Source organism: Aquila chrysaetos, chromosome 5 (genome assembly GCF_900496995.4).
Source record: "Aquila chrysaetos chrysaetos chromosome 5, bAquChr1.4, whole genome shotgun sequence".
Taxonomy (NCBI): Eukaryota; Metazoa; Chordata; class Aves; order Accipitriformes; family Accipitridae; genus Aquila; species Aquila chrysaetos.
Window position 1 is genome coordinate 61,506,947 of NC_044008.1, and position 11,605 is coordinate 61,518,551.

At 57.3% G+C, this 11,605-nt stretch overlaps 1 protein-coding gene across 1 annotated transcript; it reads right to left on the bottom strand.

Moving 5' to 3' along the window:
- Positions 1–308: 308 nt before the first annotated feature.
- LOC115341760 lies at positions 309–11,174 on the bottom strand. The gene is made up of 2 exons (XM_030015176.1): positions 11,052–11,174; positions 309–1,852 (listed from the first exon to the last, which is right to left on the bottom strand). The coding sequence occupies exons 1-2, from the start codon at positions 11,066–11,068 to the stop codon at positions 1,072–1,074; spliced, it is 798 nt and encodes a 265-aa protein (XP_029871036.1). The 5' UTR covers positions 11,069–11,174; the 3' UTR covers positions 309–1,071.
- Between the last annotated feature and the right edge of the window lie 431 nt (positions 11,175–11,605).

The window sequence follows — 11,605 nt, forward strand, 5'->3', positions numbered from 1 at the left end:
CTGACCGCCGGGGTCACGCTTACTTACAGCACTGAGTGTGGATACTCATTTCCTGCCCCCTGAGCTCCTCTTCTGTGTGTAGTATGTGTACAGTGTGCTTCCTACTGCTATGAGGGACACAAAGTGTCTTGGACTCTGCCCAGACTGGGCTTTCCAAAAGGCACAAGCTGTAGCCAAAGTCAAGTCCATGCGCTCGGGCTCCTAAATCACACCAGCAAGCTTGAAAGTCCTGTCCTTGGTTGAGCAAGTTAAAGCTGTGCTTAAGATTTAGCTGCAGCGGTTCCCTGGTAGGTATGCTGTCACGGTGCTCCACGTGCCGCTCGAGGAGGTTTCAGCTGGTCCTGCTTGCCATGCCTGCACCCCAGGGCAGCGCTGGGCTGAGCAGGGACAAGTGGAGTTCAGAGCAGCTCTGCGGGCGTGAGGGCTCGGCTCTCTGGCAGCAGGGAGACAGAACCCACCAGGCTGTAGTGCAAAAGCAGTTTTTCCATTTGCTCAGCAGCAAACTTTGAAGGAGCAGGAATAGTAACTTTACATTTATTTCCAAGGCACCCTGGCAGAGTTGATGGTGTACCAGATCATCTGTGGAGAGGACAAAGCAACCTGATTCGAAAGGCACCCTTGTTTAGAGCTGCTCTCAAGTGTGCCCTTGATCTTCATCCAATTCCCCAGCAGTGCTCCAGTGCTTTCTCCTTTGTGTTCTCAGAAATATTGCTAGGGCGATGGCAGGACAGAGAAGAGATTTTCAAAGCACAAGTAGGCATCTGTTGTGTTCACACGAAATGTCAGTGCTCCAGCCCAGTAAGCAATGCCCTCTCCGATACACCAGCGTCAGGAGAGTTGGACTCAGCACTTTATTGCACAGACAGTTCTCTGCTAATTGGCCCCATCCAGTGTTTCATTTTGGCAGACCAGGTTCCCATCACTACCATCACGCATTTAACCTTCCCTGACAGAGGAGTCTCCAGGGGAGAGAGAAAACCTGGCTCCTGGGGGCAACCTGCGAGTGCAAATCTGCAGCCAGCAGCCCCTCCCGCTGCGAGCCAGAGCAGTGCTGCTCTCCCTACCTACACTTCAGCCTCTCCAGCCCTTGCTTTCTGCCCAGGGCAGCTCCATTGCACGTCCTGGGGCTGCTCCCCCAGGTGAGAACCAGCTGTGCTGCTGTGGGTCAGTGCAGTTCCCTCTCCTCCAGATGCTCGGAGCAAATCTCTGCTGCTGAGGGGCTGCCCTGCCCTGCTTGAGCAGGCGGGTACTGAGAAGCCTCAGGCCAGTGCAGCTCCTCTGCTCTCGGTGCCCCTGCAAACCCACACAAGAACCTGCTCTGAGGCTGGGAAGCAGAAGAGCAGGAGCTCGGACGCCACAACCCAAGTGGAGCAGCACCGCAAGGTTGCCGGCGAGATGCTGGCTGCCGGGCGGGCTCCTGCCACCGCCTGCCATCGCAGAGGGAAGAGCAGTAGCCAGGTCCCTGCTGCGCAAGATGCCTCTGGGCTCTGGGTGTCGCTGGGCTGGTGGCACGCTGCCCACTGCGGTTCTCCAGTGCAGCTCCACCGGGTTGCAGACGTAAAGCCAGGCTGCCATGGCTTCCCAGTGGCATTGATCTGCAGAGATCAGCAGCCTCCTCGCAAAGGGGCTGGTGGAATACTGGTGGAAACACCAAACCGAAGCTTCAGTGTGCTGCAGCTCCGTGCAGCCACCCCTCCTCCTTGCACACACATTCCTCTCCCGCTTTGGCACCATGGTTCCTGTGTAACCCTCAGGATTGCCACGTTTGGTTTCTTCAGGCAGTGGCCACTGACTAGGCTCCAGGACAGGGCACTCCCCAGTGCTGATCTTCAATCCATAACATATGCCACACCTGGGAATAAACAATAGGATGAATGTGGATTTGCCGAGCAGTTTACGTGGGAAAAGCATCTTCTGTGACCGTGTTATAAATCCCTCAGTAGTAACTGGTTTCACGAGCAAATGCTTCTGGAAACCTACCAGGCACTTCATCTATTTTGAATTTCACTAATTCAATGGCTGGCGAAACCAGAAAACAAGCCCTGCAGAGAGAGGTTCTCCACAAACACGATGGAGTTAGAAGCAACCTCCTCCCTCTTTTGCAAGCCAACTCATAATATTATGTAAAAATGCAAATAATGTCCGTGCGAAGCTACAGAGCCATAAGTGCCCAGAACAGAGCTCCGGCGAGGAATAACCCATTGCTCCTGGATGTGTGAATCACAGGCACAAGCAGTTTGGTTTACAAGCATTTGCAGCGCAATGTGTGCTCAGCGGCCGTAAAGGGCCCTTTACACCAGGGCTGTGCTGCGCCATGCTAACGAACAGTGTGCCAGGAGGGCAATCCAGATGAACCATGGTAATTTCCCTTGCTACTCGTGAGCACTTAGAGGGTTTGCAAAACTTAAATGCTGGTAAGAGCTGCCCATTGACTCCTCGGCTGAAGGAGCCCATAAGGTATTTGGAAATCATTGCCCTCCTGGAGCATGAGCTCAGGGGTGGTGGGGGAGCATGTATTAGTGCTTTGTGCATGCCAGGCAGGACAGGGACAGGGGCAGGGGCAGGGGCAGGAGGAGTGCCAGGGAGGTGGCACAGACCTGTGGCCTGGGGAGAGCCCTGGCCAGGGCGTGATGCTGGTGCCAGTGGTGCATGGGGCTAACCGGGGAGCAGAGACCCCTCTCCCAGACTGAGCCCCACTGGTCCCAGTTGCCTGGGGGAATGGGGAGATGAGGGAAATGGACTCAGGAGATTTGTGATCGCAGAGCCTTCAGCCATAACCTCTTTCTCCTGTTCCCAGGTTCTGCCTTCGTGTTTCCTTCCCTGAGCTGAGCCAGTGAAGCTGCAGCTCTCCCTGGCCAAATGCTGCCAGCCTGGAGCCCGCTCACATCAGAGAAAAGCATGGTGTACGGTGTCCTGGCACCGGGGTGGCTCCTGTGCCCTGGGGACACCACGCTGTCACCCTGGGAAGGTGCTGGGCTCCAGGAGGGATGAGGTGCCCCACGCATCCCATGGCTGACCAATGGTGGGAGCTGGAGCTTGGCCAGAAGCAGGAACGCCTGCTGAGCTGTGGGGCTGGAGCCTGCGGCACTGGGGAGGGGAACAGAGCTCAGCCCCAGCCCCACCGCCTGCCCGAGCCCTTCTCCAGCCACCTCCTGGCAGGCACTGCCCTTCCCTGGCTACACGCCTGCTTCTCCCACTGCACTGCGAACCAGAGACTTCCCTCCTGCCCACACAAGCGATGGCTCCCGGTGCCAAGGACCCGCCTGCAGCCAACGCCTGGGGTGGCATCGTCGTCTTGGAACCCGCTCAGCGACACGCGCAGAAAACGGGCTTTGTGTGCGCATGGCTCCGAGGGCGAAGGACTTTTTCATCAGCCAGGAGTCTGAAATAACTTGTCAGAGGAGGGAATTCAAGATGCTCCAAGAGGTGCTGTGGCACGCTGGGCTGGAGGAGCTGCACTCCCACCGCAAAGTGTTCTCCCATCTAGTGGCTAAAATAAAAACCGTTGGTGAAGCCTGGGCAGGGTGAGGAGCACTCGCTGGGGTCAGCGGGCTGCAGCCTGGCCAGGCAGCAGCTGTGCCGGGCAGGGTGAGTGCCACCGGCCCCGCCACCGACATGGATGTCCCTTTTAATCTCTGGAGCCCTGCTTCCCTGCCAGCAGCCGGCCACCGGCACTGGAGCTGAGCAGACGGAAGAGTGACATTTGCGGGAAGTGCTGTGGGGGGAGAGGGATGTATAAACCAGGGTTCCTCACCAGCACGAAGATGCTACGAGTTCATCAGGCTAATTTGTCACTTAGAACTAAGTTCTCTGTGGTGGGTGTCAGGAAGGGGCTGGCTGCACATGACCCCCGGCTGCCAGCAAGTCGGCTACGCTGCAGAAATCATGTATTTGTTGACATTTTTTAAACGGAAAGCTTAAGGACTGTTATTATGCTGTGCAAAATTATTTCAGCAGCCCTTTGAACCACTAAGCTATTCTCTGGGAATCTCGACACTGGGGATGACAAAGTGGTAATTTATGCCAGCAGCTCTCACTCACTCTCGAGCCCGCAGAGAGGGCTGCTGGCACAGCTCCTCGCTCCTCATCGTGCAGTGCTTGGGTGCCAGCTTCTTCACCTGAGATACAGGGAGGGGAAAGAGTTGCCTTCCCACATTTCATCAAGTCATGGCTTGCTCGGGTCCTTCTCCTCCTGGAAGGAGCATAGAGCAGAGTGAGGCACGGCAGCATTTTACCTATCGGGGACCCGCGTTTGCAGGGAGCGGCTCCGAGGCCACCAAACCCCAGTGGCCCCTTCAGCCCCGTAGCAGATGAAGCAGCCAGCGACGATAACTGCACTGCCTGGAAAAGACACACCAGCTTTCTGCTGGGGGAGGCTGCACAGCCCAGGCGGGAGCTCCAGGAATGACGGCTCGGCAGCAGGAATTGCAGTGCCGTGGGCACGCTGCTGGCGGGACAGACGGGGAGAGCAGAGGCTGGGGACATCTCTCCTCCCAGTGCTGAGGCCCAGCCTTGGGTGCCCCCAGGCTTCCTCGGTGTCACCCTGCCACCGGGCTGTGCCGGGGGGTGCGCAGTCCCTCGGCGCTGATTGGGGCTGGCAGAGGCAATGCTAACCATGTTGTTGGGCTGACCGCCTCGTCTCCCAGCCCAAGAGGTCGTGGATTTGCTCTCTCCGCAAATCATCCTGCTGCTCTGGGAAGCTACAGTCTCTTCCGGGTAACTGCGAGCCGCCCAGTGTGGTCCCAGCTGAACTGGGGCCGGGTGATACAGTGCCCACCATGCTCACTGGGGCCACCATGACATTGGGATGATCCCTGCCTGCCTGGTGCTTCAAGGCCGGCAGCGCATCTCCCGGCAGCCCTGGCCGCAATGGGCAGCTCCTGTTACCGCAGGGGCAGCCGGTCCCCTGCTGTCCCCTGGGGATACCAGTGCAGCGGTGGATCCGGCTGCTCTGCAGTGCCATGGGTCTCCACTGGATCTATGCATCCCGGCTGGCCTCAGCCATCCCTGTGCCACTTTGCTCCGCTAGGACAATGATACGGCATCTGCCCAGCCCAGCAAGACCACCAGGTACCTGGGCACAGACAAAAATTGTCCCCATCCCGTGGCAGGGTCAGGCAGAGGGGAGAGGTGCCAAGCACCCTGCTGCAGCACCCTGAGCCGCTGCCCCCTGGACTCAAGAAGGATGTGCATCGCTCATGGCCAGGCCCTGCATTAAGCATGTGTGATCGCCTAAAGTGAATCATTAATATCTCCATGGAGCGTTCCCAGGGGAGCGCGCAGCCGCTGCCGCCAGGGCCACGTCCCGCATGGGAGCCAGGGCTGCCACAAGCACAGCCACTGCCAGCACTGTGTGTGCCGGGCACCCGAGTGCACCGGGGAGCTGTTATGGGGATGGGACCTCTGCCGCTGCTGGCAATTTGTGTCGAGAGCAGCACAACACTGGGCTTCCTGAGCTGCCGCAGGAAGGCTCACTTAGTGCACATACAGCAGTGATTTAGTAACTGAACGTTATTTTTAGGCATTTCTGAGACAAACTGGAGTGTTTTACAAGCCTCTCTGAATGTATTACAGCTAAAATGTATTTTATATATTTGCGTGATGCTGTACTTCACAGGCCAAGGGTCCCTGCTGTTACATACAATATTTGCCACATGATAGACAGAACAACGCTGAAACCTCCCCTGAAAATCACAGCTGCAGGCTTTTGAAGACATTTCCTGTCCCTACAGGTACAAAGTATTTTCAGGTACAAACATCCCCACTCACCCTGTGTCTGACTTTATTACTCCACGTTTGACTGGCAGCTTCCACGCTGCAGGTCACAGCATTGCCAGCCGCTGCTGAACGGCCAGAGCAGGAGCTGGGCTGTGCCACCACTGCCCAGCCCCGTGCACAGCACCCCCAGCCCTGCACCAGTGCCCTGGGCATCCCCTGGAAACCACCCCATATCCCTGGGGGAGCACCCTGCGTCCCCAGGAAAGCACCCCACATCCCTAGGGGAGCACCCCCTGTCCCAGGGGAGCGCCCTGGCACATGGCAGCCCGGGGTGGCTGGACAGAGAGCAGCCCCGGCCGTGGCTTTGGGGCCGGGAAGGAGGGACATGGGCCCCTCTGGCCCTGGGAACAAGGGGTGGGTGGTGGTGACAGCTTTCACAGGCAGCTGCCCACCCAGGGCAAGCATGGTGCAGGCTCACGCCGGGGCAGGTGAAGAGCCTTGCACCACCTCGTGCTAAAGCTCTCCCGAGCTCCGGTGCATGGCAGGGGGGCTGCAGTGCCAGCACCTCAGCCCCCACCCTGAGACAGGAGGTGACACAGAGGGGGGGCACAAAGCAGGCAAACCTCGACTCCCCCAATTATGGCCAGGGAGGGGGATGCCTTGCAGCAACATCCTCAATGGTGTCCTCGTGACCTCCTCAATGTTGTCCTCTCTCCCTCCCACTGATCTGGGTGCTGTTGGCAGCTCTGAGCCTCTGCCAAGCCTCCCGCAGAAACAGGATTAGATATTAAAGAGTTGCATCATTTGCAGGAGTCTACGGGCTCCTTTGCATATCAGAGCCGTAAGGACCTGCAGTTAGATGGGAGCTGGAAGGAAAATGGGCAGCTCTAGCTGCGGGCTGAACCGAGCATTGTCCCATGGCGGAGAATAGACAGAATAAATGGTAGCACTTCTAAATATTACTAACTACAAATTTGCTGGTTAGGGTTCATTTTTTCCCTTCACATATGTAGGCACCATCAGTATTTGGGGGCAGTGAGGGCACTTTTGCCGTTCCTTGCCATTTCTGCCCAGCAGCCCTGTGGGTGGGGGCAAGGCAGCAACACCCCGGACACCCCAGGCCCTGCGCAGTGTGCCTGGGTGCCCACCTAAAAACAGGCTTTCAGTGCACTGATTTGCTCGCACCACAGGTTGCAAAACAGTCGTAGTGCTAAGCCAGAGTGGAAAAAAACCCCGTAAGTGGCCCATTTGCCGTGTCCCTGGCAGGGGTGCGGCAGCACAGTATTTGTGTTGGAGCCAAGGTCTGTGCTGCCACTGGGGTATAGGGGCTCGGATCCCGGGTTCCCATGGACATAACACCTCCGCGGGCTGGCTGAGTGAGTCAGGGTGGGGTCAGGGACAGCCTGTTCGATGGCCCTGCTGTAAGGCTGGGACACAAAAGGTTGATGTTGATGCTGTGGGCATGGCTCCTTCCCAGAGCATCCCCAGCGAGTGGGGAATGGAGGAGGCTCCCACATACCCACACAGCCCCACAGCATGAACAGCAGTGTTGGGAGAAACATATTTATCGGTTAAACGTCAGGGCAGGGAGATGCTGCTGCAGCAGAGCTGACAAGCCAAACCCCACGTTTGGTCCAGCAGTAATGAGCTGGCTGCCACTGGCATGATCACATAGCATTAGCACATAGCATCATAGAATAGCTCAAGTTGGAAGGGACCATAAGCATCTCCAGCTGCTTTGGGAGCAAACCCAGACATGCAGCTTTGCTGCCCCACCTCATCCTCTGCAGGCAGGACAGAACCAGGGCATGTGTGCGGCAGCACAAGGAGCAGCGGAGCATCTTCCCCAGCTGCCAGTGCCAGCTCTGGGCTCCTCGGCAGCAACAAGACGGTCGCAAGCAGAAATCCCAATTTCTGGTTCTGTGGTAAATTCAGAAAATCCGTGGGCACTGCCAGCACAGTCAGTGAAGCTTTAGTAATTCCTGGGTACATTTCATGAGCAGGAGGACTAAAATCACTCTTTTGCATTTCGATTTTGTCAGCAGTATGATGGAGAATCCTAGGTGCTTGGACATTTGCTGCTGGAAAAGACAGCTCTTAGCAAACAAGCAAATAATGCTCAAGCGACACCAGGCTCCTGCAAAAACCCGGAGCTTGTACGCCTTCAAAGTGCCTGTGCGCCTCCTTTGTGCCTGGATGCCGCTGCTCTTGGCAGCATGGGAGACTGTTCCCTGCAGGATCCCCCATCTCCCCATGGGTGCAGGCATGGCAGCTCTTACCATACTGCAGATCAAGGCTAAAGCTGCCCCTTTACCCACCCCGAGCATGTGGCACAGCGACATTTGCAGACAGAATAGCTCCGCACATTTTCCCTTATTAGGCTTCAGAGTCAACACCACACTGGGGTGAAGGGGAAGGGCTTGTGTTACTCCGAGCTTCTGCCACAGGGACACAAAATTACTTTCCCTAAGCTGAAATTTAAAGCAGAGCCATGCTCCTCAGTCCCCTGACTTGCACAGACCTGCTGCCCATGCCCGGTGCTGGGTGGCCTGCACCCACCCAGGGGTCCCAGTCCCAAGCATCTTCCACAGGGTGTGGGCTGACTGAGGTGGGAGCATAGGGAATAAACCCAGCTTTAAACCCTTCCCTCAACCTGGGTCTCCGAAGGAAGAGTGTGCTACTTTCTGTTCTCTAATTAAACTAATATTGCATCTTACTACCAAGAACGAGTAAACAAACAATTAAAGACTTGATGAGGTGTTAAATGTGACACTGGTAGGAACAGCAAAGGCGCTGAATCAAAGAGCCAGGCTCTCTCTGCAGTGGGGCAGGCTGCGGCAGGGCAGGCAGTGGGGCAGCCCCAGAGCTGAGTGTGCCTGAGGGTCTGTGCGTGTACACATGTATGTATACATGTATGGGTGTGCATGTAGAAAGCCCACGGCCTGATCTGACCAACACGCAGAAAAGGGAGGGTGGGGAGGGGATCCGGCACATCTCTGACAAACAGCATCCTTTCAATCCCAGCAGGCTCACAAACATCTCCAAAGTAAGATATTTTTATATATACGTATATAAAAGTGCTTTTTTTCCCAATTCACTGCTTTCTCAAAAGGCTGAAGAGGTCTCCAATCCTTCCACCCATCTCTCAAGAGCACACCAGACCTTTACTCGGCAACACTAAAAGCAGATCTGGCAAAGTCTATTTTTAACATCCCCCTGGACACTTTGGAAAACCAAGCTCTGCTCTCTGAGCTAGGAGGACAGAAAATGGCAAAGCTCTGCCTGCAATCTGCCTGCACACCAGGCAGTCCTGACCTGGAGGGCTTCGGCTGCTCCGAGGCGCTGTCTGCTCCCCATGGGGCACGGGGGACAGGGACAAGGTGCAAAAGCAGAGCCCAGGCATCCTTCTTTGGGACATGCCCAAAGGGGAGAGCAGGGCTGGGAGCCAAGCCCAAAGCCACAGGTCCACACGGAGGGGCAGCAGCCCAGACCTCGGGTCTGGGCTCCTACCTAACCCCATTTTCACAGCCTGACCTGGGACAGGCAGTGTTTCAAGGCTGCTGTCAAACCTCTGGTGCAACCAATTTGGAGGGCAGCTCTGCACACTCAGTGTAGTGGAACTGTTCTCGTTTAGACACCTGAAAATTAAGACCAGGGTTTTTCAGCCCCCTCCAAGCCTGGGACAGACAAGCTGCATTAATGCTGCAAGAGATTTTGGCAGCCAGGTACCAGGGAAAAGCTTTGAGGGTGGCAGCTGCTGAGCCAGGTCACTCTGAGCTCGGTGTATGTGTGCGTGCCAGCGCAGAAGGTGCTGGCTGGCATGGCTGGATCACCTTGGACAATGCATCCCCGGGCTGGACATGCCGTACCCAGGCATGTAATCCCCAGGGCCACCGGGATTAGTCCAGGGAAGCAAGGCCAGCACGCTGCTGCTGGTGCTCCCAGGGACAGCCCTGCCAGGGGGAGCTTCTGGCTAATGTTACCACACACTTTAGCCCATCTCTAATTAAGATTTAATAACCAAATCTCTGGAAGCAATTAATTACTTATTGTCGTGGAGAAATTGTTTCTCCCTGCCTCTCTACCAGCAGATTTGGAAGATGACAAAGCACTCCTGTACCTACTAAGAGGCGATGGTTTAAGGAGATGCAGGAGCCACAGGACTTGGTTTGAGTGCGTGAAACAAGCCCTGACAGCAGACAACACTATAAATATGCCAGACAACACAGCCGGCTGTGGGCAGGACATGGGTGTCATTTACTAAACCAGTTAGTTCCCTACTTGCCACGTGGCAAACACTCCACAATTACCCACCGATCAGCTCCACATTAGCCGCTTAAGTGGGCAGGTGGGATTATCCGCACCAAGGGCATGGTGGGGATGCCCACAGCCACGACGTGGTCCTCCCGCATCCTTCGCAACGCCGCACCGCAGCCAGGGCTCCGCAAACAGGAACAACAGCCCGACGAAGCTGGCTGTCTGCACACATCTGCTGTTTGTCAGGCAGAGTGCCCCACTTCTACCAGCACTGGGCACAAGCAGCCGGCTCGGGTGATTATGCTGCTGCGTGATCTGCGCTGCAAGAGGGCACGGCTCTTCCACAGCACCCCAGCCACGCTCGGGAAAGGGAGCCGGGTGAGCTCCCAGCTGCCCAGGTGGGCTGAAAGAACAGACTGTCCCCGAGGACAGAATGCTGGTGCAGGGGCACGAATGGCCCTGGGATGGAGAGGTCCAGCAGCCAGGACTGGATTCCTGCCAGGTGCTTTTGTGCAGCCCTGGGGAGAGCAGCAACTCCCCCTCCACACAGCAGGCAGTGACAGGGGCAGATCCTGGGGGACAGGGAGCTGCAGCTCCAGAGATGGAGGTTCACAACAGCCAGGGAAGCATCCCAGGATCAGGCAGCGTCACCCCCATCAGCAGCCACAGCAAGTGTGAGCCCGGCAGGCTGCAGGAGGTCCCGCTCCCTCGTGCTGTGGAGACGGCATAATTTGGCTTCCCCATACAGAGCTATCCCCCCTGCCCAGCCAGGAGCCCCCTCAGCCGGTTGGGCCAAGCCTGGCACTGCTCGGCCCCAGGGGCTGGGAGAAGTGGACCCCAGGGTGCTGCTTGTTCATCTGAGGCCTGCGGCACCGGCTGTCTTCCTCACGGCACTTCCCCGACTACACGGTGCAGCAGCCGCAGATGGCACGGTGAAAGGCACCCACATCCCCAGGCACCCCAGCCCGCTGGCCGGCTTCCCTCACCCAGCCAGGACAGCCGGCCCCGGGCGAGACGAGCCGCGTTGACCCACGCTGGCACTCGCCCAAGGCAGCGCGCGCTGCCGGCGGCCGTACCTGTGCCTGCGATGCATCAGCGACACGCTGTGTCCGTTCCTCCTCTCCCAAGAGTGCACAGGCAGGGACAGGTTCGTGAGCCCAGCGATGCCGCAGCAGCCGCTGGCCCCCGCACCAGCACCAGCTTGCGGGGCTGCTGCACCGGCGGGGACAAGGACTGCTCCCGCTAGCAGGGGCGCGGGGATTCACCGCCGTGCTGGGAAGAGGAATTTGAGTGTTTTCAGGAACTCATCCGATTCCCAATGCAGGAATGTGCCAGCCTCACCCCAGCCCAGCTCAGAGGGAGGGAGGGAACCCCATCTCCCAGCAGGCGGGACCCCCAAGGTCTCACCTCCTGAGGCGCAGCAGCAGGGATGGAGGCTTTACTGCACTTTTCCCCTGAACCAGGTCCTTTCAGTGCTCCCGTTTCCTGGAAGAGAAACAACCCCAAATGCATCTCCATCATTCAGGGGTTTAATTAGCTGGTTACCCACTAGATGGAGGGCAGAGCTCCGCTCTGCACACTAGTTCACCTTCCTGGGAAAAAAGTGCTGTGTCAGGCCTCCAGCCTCATT